The sequence below is a fragment of the Schistocerca americana genome, chromosome 3 (assembly GCF_021461395.2).
Source record: "Schistocerca americana isolate TAMUIC-IGC-003095 chromosome 3, iqSchAmer2.1, whole genome shotgun sequence".
Lineage (NCBI taxonomy): Eukaryota > Metazoa > Arthropoda > Insecta > Orthoptera > Acrididae > Schistocerca > Schistocerca americana.
The window spans coordinates 989,548,798-989,569,057 of NC_060121.1; the positions used below are offsets into that span (position 1 = coordinate 989,548,798).

General features: G+C 38.8%; 1 protein-coding gene across 1 annotated transcript in view; it reads right to left on the reverse strand.

Moving 5' to 3' along the window:
• LOC124607193 (WD repeat-containing protein 91) overlaps window positions 1–20,260 on the reverse strand; it is a 222,692-nt gene that overhangs the window by 144,661 nt on the left and 57,771 nt on the right. Inside the window, exons 5-6 of the mRNA XM_047139416.1 lie at window positions 14,342–14,535; window positions 12,505–12,617 (exon numbers count right to left, since the gene is read on the reverse strand). Coding sequence (XP_046995372.1) covers window positions 12,505–12,617; window positions 14,342–14,535 — 307 coding nt within the window. The remainder of the gene's footprint in view (window positions 1–12,504; window positions 12,618–14,341; window positions 14,536–20,260) is intronic.

Here is a 20,260-nt window from a genome sequence, read left to right on the forward strand (position 1 = left end):
CTGCAAAGTTTTTGATTTGTTGACTTTGACATTCTACTAGTGAAAATCATAAGTCAACATTTTTCTTCAAGTGCTGTACAGTGGTTCTACTCATATCTTACATCTCACCAACAGTGTGTAATGATCAGAACAAAAAGGTCACAGCGAAGGGATGTAGTATCAGAAATCTCACAAGGTTTAGTATTGAGCCCATTACACTTATCATTATACATTAATGATGTATCAACTATTCTTTCCCACTGCAAATATCACCTATATGCTGATGACATTCAGTTATACCTGCATGCAAGTCCAACATACCTGTGCATAGCCATCCAACATGTAAATGCCAATTTACCTGTCCTGTCAGTGTGGATGCAGAGCGTAAGTTTAAAACTTAACCCATCTAAAACACAAGCAACCTTAGTTGCTTACAAAAGACTTATTATGCTTTAGCTCAGAAAATTGCTTCCACCACTAATCCTAAATGGCATGGAAATAACCTTTTCTTCTTCTACAAAGAACTTGGGCTTAATTATGGACTGTCATTTAGACTGGACTGAATACACAATTGCAATCTGTAAGACAGTGTCAGCATCATTTCACACACTACAGTAATATAAAGAAGTATTTCCTTTCAAGCTTAAGGGGAGTTAGAACAGAATTTTTTTTTCACATTTTCGGATTTTTATCTCATTCTAAAATTTGCAATTTTCCTAATAAAATGATATACATACCACTTATAGACTGACTCACATGGGAAGTATTATATTTTATTTTTTTAAATATAATCTACAACAGTTGAAAATGTTAATATTTTTACATGCATTACTTCAAGATCTAATAAAATCAGTAATTTTTTATATAGAAGGCAGTGAATTGCTGTGTTATAAAGGTCATGTCCAGAAGAGGATGGGCACCAGGTTGAGGAAGCTGAAACAAAGTCTGAGAGACAAGAAATTTTCTGATCCCAAAACCATAAGAGGCAGACTGACAGACAAAATGATAGATGAACTACAGCAGTATTATGGGATGAACATTAGAAATAATACTGAGGATTTGTTGAAAATGAAGCAGGCAGTATGGACTACCTTCTTCCACAGACTGCCAACTAATGAAAAACCAGTACACCACCTCTGCCCTCCTGGACCTGATTCATTGTGCAATTACCACAATGCCCAGTACTCAAACAGTTCATACAGACATAAACATTCCAGCCCAGCTGCAGTCATGGATATCATAAAACCTATTTACAGAGACCTGGCAAATCCTTAATTACTGAAGAAGTGTCTCCATGTCGAGACTCAAAATTCCAATGAGTTGTTCAATAATCTTATAAGGAGTCGCTTACCAAAAAATGTTTTTGTTGGAATGAAGACACAAAAATAGGGGGGTCAGTACTGCTGTAATTGCTTTAATGATGGCAACATTGGTAGGGTCAGAGTGCTACAGCATATGGGAAACAATCCTGGAGCAAACTGCATCAGAGAATGTAAACAGGCGGACAAGGTTCACATTGGTAAAGCAGAGTATGCAACACAGCTGGCCACTAAGGAGTCCAGAAAGAAGAAAAAACTTGGGAAAAGATCAAGAGGATGATATACAGTACAGTGCAGGGTGCTTCTGAGTGACTAAAATTAAAAAATTAAGCATATATTAAGTTAGTTACAGTCTTTTGAAACTTTAGAAGCTGTTCCAGAAAATTTACTTTTTCTGTTGCATTTTTCCCTAAAGTTCAGAAACCACTGCAAGTAGAGTATTCAAATTTTCAGGGAGTAGTAACATACATATCCTGAGTCTACTGAAGTAAAAGAAAGACATAATGTTGTGTATAATTAAAATTATTTAGGATAATGTATAAAAAAAGTACACAAACTTTTAACCATGTAACTACAAAATTGTATTTCCGAAAGCAGTGGCTGAAATGCAATTACTGCAGTTCAGTAGACTCAGAACATACAGTTTAATGTCAATGGCTACAGTGGTTCTTGAAATACAGGGAGGCCACGTCACTAAATTGAACATTGCCGGAATAGGGCATTACAACTCCCCTTAAGAAGAAGCTCACAGAGATACTACTCCCAACATTTGACTATGGTGATGCCATTCTCCTACGGTTTCTGTGCGAAAGCTCAGGTGGGCTGTAATTTGCATTGAATGCTTGTGACTTATGATTTTTCAACCATATCACACCAGCCTACAAACAGTAATCATAGCTATGTCCTAATAACCACAGAGACTATCATATTCTATGTTTTCTCTATCATCTTTTCAATCACTGCGCTCCCTCTTATTTGTCTTCAACTCTTACTCTACTATCTAACTGCACAGCAAAGATACTCATTCATAGCCAAGTAAAATTCTCTCTGTACCATCACATAGCTCTGTCTTGTTTTCTAAATCATTTCTGATATCAGGAATCCAACTGTGGAACAGTTTTCCTCAAAACACCAGAGAAATTAAATTCCTTCCAAACTTCACCTATCAGAATAGTCATCTCTTCTACAGTCTGTGAAGCTCATTCTCATCAGTCCCCCTTCCCCAGGACTTGTCCCTACCCCATGTTGGCAGAGTTCTCTGTTTACTTGCTGTTCTTTCCTAACTGCCACTGTCGGTATCATTTCAATCTTCTCCTCTTCCTTTATCCATTCCACTTTGGATAATACCAAACATAGCTTCAAATGTGCTAAGGTAATCTACACCATTCTAAAGGCTTCGTACTATAATAATAATAATAATAATAATAATAATAATAATAATAATAAAGGGTATTAAGTCCCTAACATAGTCAGACTACATAAGCAATTAATAAATAAATAAACAAATAAATAAACTTTAAGTAATGAATCTAGGAATATCTTACAACACCCTGAGCATCAGGACTGTAAAGACAAGATCAGACTAATCACAGCATGCACAGAGGCATTGAAGGCATCATTCTTCCCACAGTCCAAATGTGAAGGGAAATGGAGAAAGTCTCAACAACTGGTACGTTGGAATGTACCCTATGCCACACACTACATAGTGGTTTGAAGAGTATAAATGTAGTTGCAGATGTATATGAAATATTCTAAAATATTAGTAGACAATTCAAGGTGAAAAGTGTATCATTGAATTTTGACAGGAGTCAATACATATTGCTCATAACATTTTACAGAACTCAAATAGCTATGACTATAATCTGTCCACATAATAAAATTCAACAAGTAGAAAGCATTCAGTTTTTGAGACAAGAAAGAGATCATTACTTGAACTGGAAAACCCATATCTTAGACTTTACAAAGTGCCCTATTTTATGATTTGCAGTATGCACATTATTATGCATATGTCTGTTCAATAAAAAGTTTTAGAATATTTTCTGAGAAATATCATATATATACAGGAATAACATTTTCAGAATATGGAAATGGTTTACAAGAATTATATCTTGGGATAACACTACAATATTCAGCAGAGATGTTTTAAAAAGCTTGAAGAATTTTCTGAACTGAATTTTTCTTGTGTAAGAAGCTCATCAGTGTTTTCAAGACAGACACATAAACATTAAGGTCCTTCGTTGTTATCAATATTACTCTCTTCACATTTTTAATGTCAGTTAAATGTTGTATAAATATACAGATACACACATTTTTAACAACTTGTTAAAGCATATTATCTGCCTTGTGAATACAGTGGTGTTTAACTTTTTATTCATCATTCCTGTCTACTCCACAAAAAAAGCACCTTCACATTAGATTAGAGATTAGATTAGATTAATACTAGTTCCATGGATCATGAACACGATATTTCGTAATGATGTGGAACGAGTCAAATTTTCCAATACATGACATAATGAAGTTAATTTAACAACATACTTAAGTTAATGTAACAACTTTTTCATTTTTTGTGTTTTTTTATTTTTATTTTTTTTATTTTTTATTTTTTTAATAATATTTCTTTGTTTTTTTTTTTAATTTATATCTAAAAAATTTTCTATGGAGTAGGAGTTGTCATTCAGAAATTCTTTTAATTTCTTCTTAAATACTTGTTGGTTATCTGTCAGACTTTTGATACTATTTGGTAAGTGACCAAAGACTTTAGTGCCAGTATAATTCACCCCTTTCTGTGCCAAAGTTAGATTTAATCTTGAATAGTGAAGATCATCCTTTCTCCTAGTATTGTAGTTATGCAAACTGCTATTACTTTTGAATTGGGTTTGGTTGTTAATAACAAATTTCATAAGAGAGTATATATACTGAGAAGCTACTGTGAATATCCCTAGATCCTTAAATAAATGTCTGCAGGATGATCTTGGGTGGACTCCAGCTATTATTCTGATTACACACTTTTGTGCAATAGATACTTTATTCCTCAGTGATGAATTACCCCAAAATATGATGCCATATGAAAGCAACGAGTGAAAATAGGCGTAGTAAGCTAATTTACTAAGATGTTTATCACCAAAATTTGCAATGACCCTTATTGCATAAGTAGCTGAACTCAAACGTTTCAGCAGATCATCAATGTGTTTCTTCCAATTTAATCTCTCATCAATGGACACACCTAAAAATTTGGAATACTCTACCTTAGCTATATGCTTCTGATTAAGGTCTTTATTTATTAATGGTGTCATACCATTCACTGTACGGAACTGTATGTACTGTGTCTTATCAAAATTCAGTGAGAGTCTGTTTACAAGGAACCACTTAGTAATTTTCTGAAAGACAGTATTGACAATTTCATCAGTTAATTCTTGTTTGTCAGGTGTGATTACTATACTTGTATCATCAGCAAAGAGAACTAACTTTGCCTCTTCATGAATATAGAATGGCAAGTCATTAATATACAGGGTGATTCAAAAAGAATACCACAACAATAGGAATTTAAAACTCTGCAACGACAAAAGGCAGAGCTAAGCACTATCTGTCGGCGAATTAAGGGAGCTATAAAGTTTCATTTAGTTGTACATTTGTTCGCTTGAGGCGCTGTTGACTAGGCGTCAGCGTCAGTTGATGCTAAGATGGCGACCGCTCAACAGAAGGCTTTTTATGTTATTGAGTACGGCAGAAGTGAATCGACGACAGTTGTTCAGCGTGCATTTCGAACGAAGTATGGTGTTAAACCTCCTGATAGGTGGTGTATTACACGTTGGTATAAACAGTTTACAGAGAATGGGTGTTTGTGCAAAGGGAAAAGTTCTGGACGGCCGAGAACGAGTGATGAAAATGTAGCACGCATCCAGCAAGCATTTGTTCGCAGCGCAGGAAAATCGACTCGCAGAGCTAGCAGAGAGCTGCAAATTCCACAATCAACTGTATGGAGAGTCCTACGAAAAAGGTTATCGTCTGAACGTCAACTACCCGAGGCGATGGATCGGCCGCCAGGCAGCCCGTGACAGAGCACTTCATCACTGGCCTCCAAGAAGCCATGATCTTACCTCCTGCGATTTTTTCTTATGGGGGTATGTTAAGGATATGGTGTTTCGGCCACCTCTCCCAGCCACCATTGATGATTTGAAACGAGAAATAACAGCAGCTATCCAAACTGTTACGCCTGATATGCTACAGAGAGTGTGCAACGAGTTGGAGTATCGGGTTGATATTGCTCGTGTGTCTGGAGGGGGCCATATTGAACATCTCTGAACTTGTTTTTGAGTGAAAAAAAAAAAACCTTTTTAAATATTCTTTGTAATGATGTATAACAGAAGGTTATATTATGTTTCTTTCATTAAATACACATTTTTAAAGTTGTGGTATTCTTTTTGAATCACCCTGTATATTAAGAACAACAAAGGACCCAAGACTGACCCTTGTGGACCCCATGCTTGATAGTTCCCCAGTTTGAGGAATGTGCTGATCTTTGCATATTATGAGAACTACTTATTTCAACTTTCTGCACTCTTCCAGTTAGGTACGAATTAAACCATTTGTGCACTGTCCCACTCATGCCACAATACTTGAGCTTGTCTAGCAGAATTTCATGATTTACACAATCAAAAGCCTTTGAGAGATCACAAAAAATCCCAATGGGTGGTGTTCGGTTATTCAGATCATTCAAAATTTGATTGGTGAAAGCATATATGGCATTTTCTGTTGAAAAACCTTTCTGGAAACCAAACTGACATTTTGTTAGTACTTCATTGTTACAGATATGTGAAGCTACTCTTGAATACATTACTTTCTCAAAAATTTTGGATAAAGCTGTTAGAAGGGAGATTGGACGGCAATTGTTAACATCAGATCTATCCCCCTTTTTATGCAAAGGTATAACAATAGCATATTTCAGTCTATCAGGGAAAATGCCCTGTTCCCGAGAGCTACTACACAGGTGGCTGAGAATCTTACATATCTGTTGAGAACAAGCTTTTAGTATTTTGCTGGAAATGCCGTCAATTCCATGTGAGTTTTTGCTTTTAAGCAAGTTTATTATTTTCCTAATTTCAGAGGGAGAAGTGGGTGAGATTTCAATTGTATCAAATTGCATAGGTATGGCCTCTTCCATTAACAGCCTAGCATCTTCAAATGAACACCTGGATCCTACTATATCCACAACATTTAGAAAATGATCATTAAAAATATTTTCAACTTCTGACTTTTTGTTCGTAAAGTTTTCATTCAATTTGATGGTAATACTGTCTTCCTGTGCTCTTGGTTGACCTGTTTCTCTTTTAATAATATTCCAAATTGTTTTAATTTTATTATCAGAGTTGCTGATTTCAGACATGATACACATACTTCTGGACTTTTTAATAACTTTTCTTAATATAACACAGTAGTTTTTATAATGTTTGATAGTTTCTGGGTCACTACTCTTTCTTGCTGTCAGATACATTTCCCTTTTCCGGTTACAGGATATTTTTATACCCTTAGTAATCCATGGTTTGTTACAAGGTTTCTTACGAGTATATTTAACTATTTTCTTGGGGATGCAGTTTTCAAATGCATTTACAAAAATGTCATCAAATAAATTATATTTTAAATTGGCATCAGGTTCACAGTACACCTCATCCCAGTCTAACTGCTGTAGGCTTTCCCTGAAATTTGCAATTGTTAAATCGTTGACTGAACGTACTACTTTGGAGGACTGTTTAGTATTGATGAATGGAGCTATGTCATATATTGTAACTAGCTGTGCACCATTATCAGAAAGACCATTCTCAACAGGCTGAGCATTTATCTGGTTAAACTTATCTTGGTCTATAAAGAAGTTATCTATCAGTGAGCTGCTATCCTTTACCACCCGAGTAGGAAAATCAATAACGGGTGTCAAATTGAAAGAACTGAGTAATACTTCAAGGTCATTTTTCCTATTACCCTCTTTCAGAGAATCTACGTTGAAGTCCCCACAAATAATAATTTGCTTCCCCCTGTCTGACAGATAGCACAACAAGGAGTCCAAATTTTTCAGAAACAGATGAAAATTTCCTGATTGGGACCTATATACAGTTACAATTATAAATGTGCCTTTATTTAATTGAAGCTCACAGGCACATGCTTCTATATGTTTCTCTACACAAAACTTTTTTGTTTCTATTCTTTTTGCACAATGATAACTTTTGACATATATGGCAACTCCTCCTTTTTCCATATTTTCTCTCATTACATGTGCAGAGAGCTTATATCCACTTACATTTACCTTATCCATATCAGTAACAATGTGATGCTCAGACAGGCATAGTATATCTATTTCATCCTCAGCTTCTAAATCTTCTAAACAAACCAGAACTCATCTATTTTATTCTTTAAACTCCCAATATTTTGATGAAATATACTTAAATTATTTTTAATTATACTTTTATGAGAACCTTTCCTTATTCTAACATTTGCAGTACTCTCCTGTCTGAGTTTCTCATTGTGCTTAGGCCTAGTTGCTATACCAGTGGTCACATGGTGTTCAGAGAGGCAGATTATGTCAAATGGGTTGGGTGACTTTAATTAATCAATGCAATTACCTAGGACTGAGATACAACTTGGTGGAGATAAAATTTCTGGTGACTGGTGAAAATTTATAATTGACAGTTGTGATTGGTGATCCAATGTGCTAGAATTGTGCTGTTTAATTTCTTTCCTAAACTGAAGATTTGTTTCAATCCTGACCTCTCGTAGAACTTGACATCTTTCTGTCTTACCTATCCTAAAAAAGATGCTGCTCCAACACCTGTAACCACTGGTATTTTACCATTCATGGCAGTGCCTCCCCCCCTTAAATTTCCTGCTATTACCCCAGCCAGTTTCCCCTTCCCTTTTCTGTTGAGATGTAGGCCGTGCCTGGTATAGTCCCACCTACTGAGAGAATCAACAGGAACCACACCAATATGAGCTTAATAACAGAATTTTTGATTATGATTCATATTAATACTTTCATATTATAATATATTTCAGATTATTTCATTTGTTTCATTTGACTGTGTGGTACAAGTTGTCTTCTTTGTTTTTCAGCATCTTATCTCTGCAGTCACAGTTATATAACTTACACAGATTTTTAAAAAAATACCACCTTTCGTGGCCATAACAAAGTATCATAAGGACTAAACATGTCTTGCTTTATCTTAAAACATCTTTGGTGGTCACTGTAACAAAATAATTTTCCTTACAGATTTGGTATGCTAAGACCATGAACAGTTCCCATGCATCACCACACTGCCATAAACAATATTAATTATTATCACTGCTTGTGGTTTTTTGGTATCAGGACTCATCAACACTAAATATATTCACATTTTTGTATTGTGAAGAACCATTTCCATCACACCACTTCATGGCCTTTTTTTTTTTAATGTGTGTTATGCATTTGTCTTTTGTTTATTTTTGGTGATACCTTGAGCTTCTGCTCTCTCTCTCTCTCTCTCTCTCTCTCTCTCTCTCTCTCTCTCTCTGTCTGTGTGTGTGTGTGTGTGTGTGTGTGTGTGTGTGTGTTTGTAACTTATTGCTTACTATGGTGCAGTGTGTGTGGTCTAGGGTGGGGATATTGCCCAGTTTCTGTAACGCTATTTTGTGGTGCCTATGGGGGTTGTTCTTTATCTACTATATGTTTTATTAATGTGGTAGCTGATGTTTGTTCAATCGCTGATTAAGTGTTTCTTTTCTATTATTGACTTTTGGACGTAGAAGTTCTCTTTTAGGGTTAGGAGATGTTTCTTATTACAGTAGCTGACTATTTTCATAACTGTTCCTATTTTGGTAGGGAGGTGTTTTTCTTATCAGAGGTGTTCCACAAATGTTGAATGACTGGTACTATATTTCCATGCACTTTCATGCTCTTTATATATTACTTCAAAACTTACGCTGGTCTGCTACGAGTACAGAGAATTACAGCTGTTACAGTGGAGCTGGCAAATGTCAGACTTTTGGTATACATCAGTGTCGTCTTCCTTCTTTAGACCTTTTTGTACAGAGTTCTTGCTTTGGTAAGCTTTTTATTCCTTGTTTCTTGAGGAAGCTCCCAATACTGTGTGTCAATTTGTTTCTGTATGTGAGTGTGTAGTACTAGCTGGTCTGTTGAACTTCTGTTTTGTGGCCTTGTTGTGCAGCAGCGGTATTATTGGTTAGTGTGCGTGTGTGTGTGTGTGTGTGTGTGTGTGTGTGTGTGTGTGGTGGATATTCTAACTCTTTGGATTTTTTTTTTAACTAGAGATTCTTGACATCCATCATTCTTGCTATCTGAATTATTATGTCATGCCCGTTATTATTGTTGTGTTTGTCAAGTGGTACTGTGGTTAGCCTGTGGAGCTTATATCTGAAAGCTGATTCTTTCTGGACCTGTTGGTGGTTAGATGATTGGTATACTACTGTGTCTGAAGTGGTGTTTTTCTTGTAAATACTGAAGGAGTGTTGGTTATTTTCTTTGTGATGAATATATCTAGGAAGTTTATTTGGCTGGACTGTTCGTTCTCTAAAGTGAAATTTATTTTTCTGTGTTGTGTGTTTAACTACGAACGTGTGTGGTTGATCTATCTTATTCTCTGGTTCACTACCAAGCAGAGGATGTCATTCATTTTTCTCTGCCAGTACTGTATTAAGAGTGCACTTATACCTGTTGTGTGTTCCTCACTGTAATTATTTAGGTATTGTTCTGTTATCTTCATTGTTTCTTTGACTGGGACTGTTGAGAATATGTTTTCCACATCAGATGATACCAGCATAGCTGTACCCAGGACACACAAGTCTTTTATGTCGCTTATTAGTTCATCTCTGCTCTGTCATTTTGTGTTTCATATAGCTGTGTGAGTACATTTAACATGTCTGGTGTGGATGAACGTGGGTGCCTTCCCACAATTTATGACTCGTCTTATGGGAGTATTCACTTTATGAACCTTGGGTTAGCTCTGGATTTTTGGAGCACTAAGTTTCAAACACGAGCTTTTTATCTGTCATAAAGTGTGTAATCTACAGTCTTTAGAATATTTTTCATTTTTGTTGGAATCTGTTTATGGGGGTCTGATTTTAGTTTTGTGATTTTATTCTGTGGTATGAATTCTTGTGTCTTGTGTATTCACAAGAATCACTGTGTTCCCCTGCCTGCCTAAGTTGTTGTTGTTGTTGTTGTTGTTGTATTCAGTCCTGAGAATGGTTTGATGCAGCTCTCCATGCTACTCTATCCTGTGCAAGCTTCTTCATCTCCCAAAACTTACTGCAACCTACATCCTTCTGAATCTGCTTAGTGTATTCATCTCTTGGTCTCCCTCTACAATTTTTACCCTCCACGCTGCCCTTCAATACTAAATTGGTGATCCCTTGATGGCACAGAACATGTCCTACCAACCGATCCCTTCTTCTAGTCAAGTTGTGCCACAAGCTCCTATTCTCCCCAATTCTATTCAATACCTCCTCATTAGTTATGTGATCTACCCATCTAATCTTCAGCATTCTTCTGTAGCACCACATTTCAAAAGGTTCTATTCTCTTCTTGTCCAAACTATTTATCGTCCATGTTTCACTTCCATACACGGCTACACTCTATACAAAAACTTTCAGAAACGACTTCCTGACACTTAAATCTATACTCGATGTTAACAAATTTCTCTTCTTCAGAAACGTTTTCCTTGCCATTGCCAGTCTACATTTTATATCCTCTCTACTTCGACCATCATCAGTTATTTTGCTCCCCAAATAGCAAAACTCCTTTACTACTTTAAGTGTCTCATTTCCTAATCTAATTCCCTCAGCATCGCCCGACTTAATTTGACTACATTCCATTATCCTCGTTTTGCTTTTGTTGATGTTTATCTTATATCCTCCTTTCAAGACACTGTCCATTCCATTCAACTGCTCTTCCAAGTCCTTTGCTGTCTCTGACAGAATTACAATGTCATTGGCGAACCTCAAAGTTTTTATTCCTTCTCCATGGATTTTAATACCTACTCCGAATACCTAAGTTATGATTATGTTTCCTATGTGTAGTTTTTCTCTGAGGGATTTCAGAGTTTTAGCTTCTGTGATTATCTCTCATTTTACTGTGTCCACGTCTTGTATCTATCATGCTTTCGATTTGTTTGCCTATTAATTCTCTTGTCAAGCTTATGTTCACAGTGGTTGTGTCCTCTTTTTGTTCTCAAATTTCATGATCAAATTTTCTACATAACATTCATTTACTTTTGTGTTTACACTGTGTTTTAAACCTTTCTGCACTTTTCTGCACTAGCTGTGTTTCTTCATCCTTAAGTTTGTTGTCTGTGTGGTTTATATGGCAACAGTAGAATTAATGTGTGTGTCTCCACTTGTTTGGTGTGTTTGATGTATTTGTTTGTCCATAAGTATTTTTTGTTTCTTAAACTAACTTTGCTTTAACTGCTCTATGACTTACACATGTGCTCTTCAAGTTTGTCTAATATATATCAGGGGATGGTGCTGTTATTTATAGTGTCAGTTAAGTGCAAGCATGTTTCATACAATTTATGTTTCACTTCATGGTTTTTTGTGTACTGTTTTCTTATTTCACTTGCAGGTTTGAGCTAATGGCTTTGCTCTCTGAGTTGCATGTGAACTTTTCTGATAATTACATCACCATATTTAGATAACAGGTTATTAAATTTACAGTGTTTAGTACTGAAATGAATCGCATCTTTTTGTCCCTCATCTCAAATACTTCGGAGCAATGTATGGAGTACAGTTCGTGTACCGTAATATAAATCACTTTACAACCACAAGAAGTCACATCATCAATCACTCTTTCAGTATTATGTTCACCAATAAAATAGAAGAAACATTTGCAACCATGGTACATTTAATGTAGCTTGTAGTTTAAACAATGATGTTCACAGATAATAAACAGAAGTAATAAAGTTGTACAAAAAAATAAGATATTCATGCACAAAATTTCCAAGTAATGTTCAGTTTTGTATGATCATTTAGCATAAAATAATTAATAACTATTTAGTAAATGTTGTCAGGGTTTTAATAACGGATACAAATGTTCACAGCCTAATTTTACACTCTAGTTTGAACTGAATGTTGTCACACTTGTAATTTAAAAAGTTGCATTTATAGCAGTGTGAAATTATCTTGTTTTAGACTACTTGCACTGTCATTAAAACTATATTTTATGTACCTGCCTGGGAACTCTTTCTGTTCAGAATTGGACTTGCAGGCAAACCACTTCCAATATTGCGAATAAGATTCTTAAGAGTTTTACTTTGGCTCTCTCCTGAGTTCAGTGTTTCTCTGGAATTAAAGCGTTTCAGATATTAAAACAGTAATTTCTGAAACATCATTTATATAATATAAATCCTCTAATACACTGTGTTGCATATGATGCAATAGAAAAATATATCACAAAACTGATCACAAAATTTTGTAATGTTTCTAGTTCTGCACATTCACAAAGATATCTTTATTTATCTGATAAATATGATGAAATATGTCTGCAAAATTTCGCTCTGATTTTCAATTGTTTGACATTTATTCTGGATATACAATGAGTAAGAGCAGTCCTGTGCTATCCCAACCACTAGAGAGAGAGAGAAGATGGGAGGGACAGAGAAGAGGGGGGCAGAAGTGGATGCTGAAGGGGGGGGGGGGGGGGGGAGCAGACGCAGAAGAGGTGGGAGGGGGGGTCCGATGCAAAAGAGGGGGGGTGGGGAGCAGACGCAGAAGAGGTGGGGGGGGGGTCCGATGCAAAAGAGGGGGGGTGGGGTCCAGCGCAGAAGAGAGGGGGCGGGGGTCCGACGCAGAAGAGAGGGGGCGGGGGTCCGACGCAGAAAAGGGGGGGGCGGGGGTCCGACGCAGAAAAGGGGGGGGCGGGGGTCCGACGCAGAAGAGGGGGGGCGGGGGTCCGACGCAGAAGAGGGGGGGGGGCGGGGGTCCGACGCAGAAGAGGGGGGGGCGGGGGTCCGACGCAGAAGAGGGGGGGCGCGGGTCCGACGCAGGAGAGGGGGGGCGCGGGTCCGACGCAGAAGAGAGGGGGCGCGGGTCCGATGCAGAAGAGGGGGGGCGGGGGTCCGACGCAGAAGAGGGGGGGCGGGGGTCCGACGCAGAAGAGGGGGGGCGCGGGTCCGACGCAGAAGAGGGGGGGGCGGGGGTCCGACGCAGAAGAGGGGGGGGGGGCGGGGTTCCGACGCAGAAAAGGGGGCGGGGGTCCGACGCAGAAGAGAGGGGGTGGGGGTCCGACGCAGAAAAGTGGGGGTCAGACGCAGAAGAGTGGGGGGTTCGACGCAGAAGAGTGGGGGGTTCGACGCAGAAGAGGGTCGGGGGGTCCGATGCAGAAGAGGGGGCGGGGGGGTTCCCACGCAGAAGAGGGTGGGGGGTTCCGACGCACAGAAGAGGGTGGGGGGGGTTCCGACTCAGAAGAGAGGGGGTGTCCGACGCAGAAGAGGGGGGGTACGCAGAAGAGGGGAGGCCAACACAGAAGAGGGGGTGCGGACGGGGGGCGGGTGCAGAAGAGGGGGGCTGGCGCAGAAAAGGGGGGGCGGGAGCAGAAGAGGGGGGGCGGGCGGAGTAGAGGGGGGGGCAGGCGGAGTAGAGGGGGGGGCGGGTGCAGAAGAGGGGGGGTGGATGCAGAAGAGGGGGGCGGACAGAGAAGAGAGGGGGGCGGACAGAGAAGGCGGGTGGGGGCGACAGAGAGGAGGAGGAGGAGGATGAAGAAAAGGAGAAGTGTGATGGAGTAGAAGAGGAGAGAGAGAGAGAGAGTGTGTGTGTGTGTGTGTGTGTGTGTGTGTGTGTGTGAGAGAGTGAGAGTGAGAGAGAGAGAGAGAGAGAGAGAGAGAGAGAGAGAGAGATTACAACAACAGAATTCACTTGGTGAAACTTCTATTACGGAATTATTAAAATTATATGTTGTTTTACCTTTAACAATCTTTAGTCACTAACCATTGTAAGGAAAGGAAGAACTTTAATTTTGCAGTGATTTATTCTCCAAAGACTGAACATCTAAAAATATTATAACTCACTGTGCAATGATGTAAAAATCATCCATGAGTTCCGTAGGCTGTACTCCTTCTATCAGTGATGGCCCATCTGATGGGGTGGCTTTTGTGTTATCAATCTGTGCAAGTTTATGTCTCAGCATGTCATTTTCTTCCTGCAGACGACGCATTCTAGCAGCATCCTCTTCGTAGTTTGCAAGTGTAGGAAGGGGCATACACTGCACAGGAAGACAAGACTATTAAAAACACAAGTTAAACATTATTTTAATTTTAAATTACAGTCACCAGGCAACATTAATTTATCTTTGATACAAACACATTTTTTAATCTGCAGCACATATACATCATGCAGAATGGCAATAAATTCACATGCAACAGAAATTAATCTTCTAATTATGTCCAAATAAACTTTTTTCACTTACTGTGACAGTATGGTGTGAAACAATAACTGAGTTCCAAGCGCAGGGATGCAACAATTTACATTTTTTGTAACTGTGGAGGTTTATTTCATGGGGATTTATATTAACTATGAAAAGTATTTCCCATGTAAGTAACAGGGATTTGCTTTCCTAGAATCTAAACAATTACGGAAAATGTGGTTAATAAAGTATGCATATAATTTGTATCTTTAATTACCCATGTCAATCCACTTTCACATTTTATTTTCAACAAAATTCTACACCTGAGTATACTGTACCACACAGAAACACAGACTTTGATGAGAGAGTATATTTGCTTATTAGCATTGAAAACTAACATTCATAGGAAAAAACCTCTGCAAAAATAAGTTTTGTCACATGCCTGAGCTGCCGGAGTTTGCGATTGCGTGTGTGTGTGTGTGTGTGTGTGTGTGTGTGTGTGTGTGTGTATGAGGTATGCTTGCTTGCATGAATGACTTAAGTGTGTTTCTCTTCTTCTGATGAAGACTGTGGCCAAAAGTTTAAATGTAAGTGTCATTTAATTGTGCCTGTCTGCAACTTAACATGCCATCTTTATACTAAGGAGCAATCTATCTGACACTTCCTGGCAGATTAAAACTGTGTACCGGACCAAGACTCAAACTCAGGACCTTTGCTTTCATGGGCAAGTGCTCTACCAGCTGAGTTACCAAAGCATGACTCACGACTCGTCCTCACAACTTTAATTCAGTCAGTACCTCGTCTCCTATCTTCCAAACTTCACAGAAGCTCTTCTGCAAACCTTGCAGGACTAGCACTCCCGGAAGAAAGGATATTGAGGAGACATGGCTTAGCCACAGCCTAGGGGATGTTTCCAGAATGAGATTTTCACTCTGCAGTGGAGTGTGTGCTAATATGCAACTTCCTGGCAGTTTAAAACTGTGTACCGGACCAAGACTCAAACTTGGGACCTTTGCCTTTGATGGGCAAGTGCTCTACCAACTGAGCTACCCAAGCACGGCTTAAGACCTGTCCTCACAACTTTAATTCTGCCAGTACTTCATCTCCTATTTTCCAAACTTCACAGAAGCTCTTCTGCAAACCTTGCAGAACTAGCACTCCTGGAAGAAAGGAGTGAAAATCTCATTCTGGAAACATACCCTAGGCTGTGACTAAGCCACGTCTCCACAATATCATTTCTTCCGGGAGTGCTAGTTCTGCAAGGTTTGCAGAAGAGCTTCTGTGAAATTTGGAAGGTAGGAGACAAGGTACTGGCAGAATTAAAGTTGTGAGGACGGGTCGTGAGTCACGCTTGTGCAGCTTAGTTGGTAGAGCACTAGCCCGTGAAAGGCAAAGGTCCTAAGCTCGAGTCTCGGTCCGGAACACATTTTTAATCGGCCAGGAAGTTTCATATCAGTGCACACCATGCTGCAGAGTGAAAATCTCATTCCGGAAGCAATCTATCTTTTCCTACATTACTGATATAGCTGAATTAAATCAGGCACTTCTGAGAGAATAAGAAATTGAAACAAGATATTAAAAGCAGTTGATGAGTTTTGCTGTTTGGGCTGTACATTACTGATTATGGACAAAGTATGGAATATATATGTAATGCAGACTGGCAGTAGCAAGAAAAACATTTCTGGGGAAAAAAGGGGGGAGTTTATTAATAACTAGTATAAGTTTAAGTGTAAAGAAGTCTTTTCTGACAGTATTTGTCTGATGTGTAACTTTATAAGAATGTGAAATGTGGACAATAGTCAGAATCAAATCCATGATTTTGGGACAAAGACAGGGTGGGGGGAGCAATCACTGTGCCATTCCCAAATTCTCTAGAGTAAATGAAGCTTCTCCTTAATCTGTTATTATACCAACTGCAATAGTGAGAAAATTTTCGAGAGTGCTAAGTCTGAAAGCTATGTAGCGAACTTGTTTCTTTTGAGGTTAAGATGCAACAGATGTAGCTCTTGGGATTTGGGGGGGAGGGGGGGGGGGAGGGGGGGGGAGGGGGGGGGGGGTAGATCAAGTAACAAATTAGGAAATACTGAATACAAGTAGGCAAAAAGAAATTCATGGCACAACTTGGCTAAAAAAAGTGTTCAGTTGATAGAACAAATTCTGAGGCATCCAGGAGTTGTCGATCTGGTAACAGAAGGAATTGTAGCAGGAGAGCAAGGGTTGATTACTGTTACCAAGTTGAAATGGATGTAGGCTGTGGCAGCTATGCACAGACTATGAGACTAGCATACGAAAGACTAGCATTGAAAGTTGCATCAAAACAATCCTCAGATTGAGGAGCATAATACAAAAAACAACAACAACCGACAACAACACGTAAGAGCAGTTACTAGTACCAAAACTAGTGTCCAGTGTCCAGACATTCATAGGTGACACGGGACTCAAAGTGAGGGTTGCAAAGCAATAGCAGAAATAATGAAGCCTGTCTTCAAATTTTCCTTTACAAAAGAAACTCAGGGAGAATCACCACAGTTTAACCTTGCACCACTAAGAAGATAAATGATACAGATATTAATATCAGTGGTGTCGGGAAACAGGTGAAACCAGTAAAACTGACAAAAACTCCAGGGTCTGATGGGATCTCTTATCAGATTTATGCAAAATTTTAACGATAATACACTGTAAATCCATGAAACAAAATGTTGCGACCAGTGATTGGAAGAAAGCACAAGTCACAATCATCTGCAAGGAGTGATCAACAAAATGAATTGTCCAATATCATTGACATCTATCTTTTGTAGAATCTCAGAATACATACTAATTGATCAAAAGTGTAAAGGTGCCCATATGTCAAGCAGAACTGATCACTAGATGTCTTAAGAGGTGGACTCACTAGTATAAAAGTAGGCTGGGAGTAATCTGTTGTCAGTAGAGAAGTGGTAACAGCAGAAGCAGGAGAGCTCAGCAATTTCGAATGTGGATTAGTAATTGGATGTCATCTAAGTAACAAATTCATCAGGAACGTTTCAATCCTCCTAAAGCTGCCCAAGTCAACTGTCAGCAATGTGACTGCGAAGTGTAAATGCGAAGGAATAACCGCAGCAAACCAAGACCAGGGAGACCTCAAGTACAGATAGAGAAGGCCTGCTGGACTTTGGGGAGGGTGACTGTAAAAAACTGCATGAAATCAGTGGAAGGAATTACTTGCAAATTGCAAAGTGCTATCAGCACACACTGACTGTGCACAGGAAGTTAAGAAGAATGGGGTACGTCGGTCAAGCAGCTCCTCATAAGGCACGAATTTCTGTAGTCTGTGCTAAGTGACACTCAAGGTGATGTAAAGAGTAATGACACTGGACAGTGGAAGAATGAAAACAAGCAATCATCAAGCTAGACCCTATGGCAATCTAATGGGATGGTTTCAGTCTAGAGAATGTTACCTACCATTATGCATAGTGGCAACAGCGAAGTACAGAAGAGCGGTATCAAGGTGTGGGGGTGTTTTTCCTGGTTAGGGTGCGGTGCACTGACTGCATTTAAGGAAATGCTAAACGTTGAAGGACATGGACACATTTTATAGCATTGTGTGCTGTGCACAGTCAATAACAGTTCAGAGGTGTTGATTTGATCAGCATGATGACGCACCACATAATAAAGCAGCAACTATGAGGCAACGGATTGTGGACAATAACATTCCTGAAATGGAATCACCTTATTTGGTTCTGTCTTTTGAGACATAACGGGCTGAGATTCCTCCGTATACTTCAGACACCTCATTGAAAGTGTCCCAGGCAGAGTTCACGCTGTCATATAGGTGAAGGATGGACACACACCACACTAATGACCACTTAAGTGTCCAGACATTTTGGATCAGATAGTGTGTTCTGAGCTACAATGTAATGAGCTATTAGATCAGAATCACTTCCATGCCGAATAGTATGATTCCAAAAATATTGATCACATCAAACAAAACCTGCCTTTTTCTCCTGCGATATCCTGAAAGCAATGGATCGTGGCAGTCAGACAGACAAAGAAAATCTCAACTTCTGAAAAACATTTCACTCATTACACACTTATGCTTGTCATTGAAATTATGATCATATAGTATATCAAGCAAAATTTGTGACTGGACTGAGGACTTCTTGGTCAGGAGGATGCAGTATATTGTCTCTGATGGAGAGTTATCACAGACGTGCAATTAACTTCACACGAGTCCTAGGAAATAGCATTTGGACACCTCCTGTTCATGTTGTATATTACCCACCTAGCAGGCAATGTTCATAGTAAACTCAGACTTTTTGCAGATGAGGCAGTTGTCTATAATGAAGCACTGTCAGAAAGAAGCTGCACAAATATTCAATCAGATCTTGAAAGATTTCAAAATACTGCAAAGACTGGCAACTTACTTTAAATGTTCAGAAAAGTAAAACTGTGCACTCTGCAAAATGAGGAATAAATTGCATCATATGACTGCAATAACGACAAGCCACAGTTGGAATCACTCCATTCAAACAAGTCCTGGGTATAATAATTTGTAGTGATACGAAATGGAACGATCACATAGGTTCGGTCATGGATAAACCAGGTGGCAGTCTTTGGTTTATAGGTAGAATACTACAGAAATTCTATCAGTCTACAAATGAGACTGCTTAGAAAATACTCGTGTGACCCATTCTAGAATACTGTCCAACTGTGCGGGACACGTACCAAATAGGACTGACAAATGATATATATTGTTTACAAAGAAGTGGAACACAAATGGCAACAGGTTTGTTTGATCCATGGAAGAGGTGCACAGAGAGACAGAAAGAAACTCAGCTGGCAGACACTTGTAGACAGATGCAAACTGACCTCGTGAAATCCTACTTACAAAGTTTCAAGAACCAACTTCAAGCAACGTTTCTAGGAGTACAACAACAACTCACTAGATGTTGCTTCCATAGGGATCATGAAAACAAGATTAGTGTTTCAGCCATCATTTTTCCCCACACTTGATCCATCAATGGCACAAAAACAAGCCCGGATAACTGACACAATGGAAAGCACCCTCTGGCATGCACTTCAAAGTGGTTTTCTGAGTACAGACTTGAACAAAGCAATCTTCATATAGTTATGCACACTTTTAAAGCTTTGAATCTCTCCTCTAAGCACTCATGTTTCACCACACTGTACCTTACGTCAGTCTCATTTTTTGTATGACTGTATTCTCTTTTGTGTGCTTCATTTTTTATTTTTTCTCCATTTAACAATTAAACTTTATATTTCCTGCCTTTATCAAAGAATTTCTATTGAACCTTGTCACTCAGGTAAGTTGTTCCTCACCTTCCTTCATTGTTTCTTCTCTCAAAGCTACCCACTCATGTTTCATTGGTTTTCATTTGTCTATTTCTGCAGTCTAATGCTAACTCTGAAACACTCCACAACTTCCAATTGTTTCAACTTATTCCAGTACCATCATCTTAAATTCCACATTTCTGCAATTTCATTAGCTTTAGTTTCCCAATCATAACCAGTAAATTATGGCCAACAGCAAGCTCTGCTAGAAGAGAAATTCTGCAGTTTGCAATCTGGTTTATAAATACCTGTC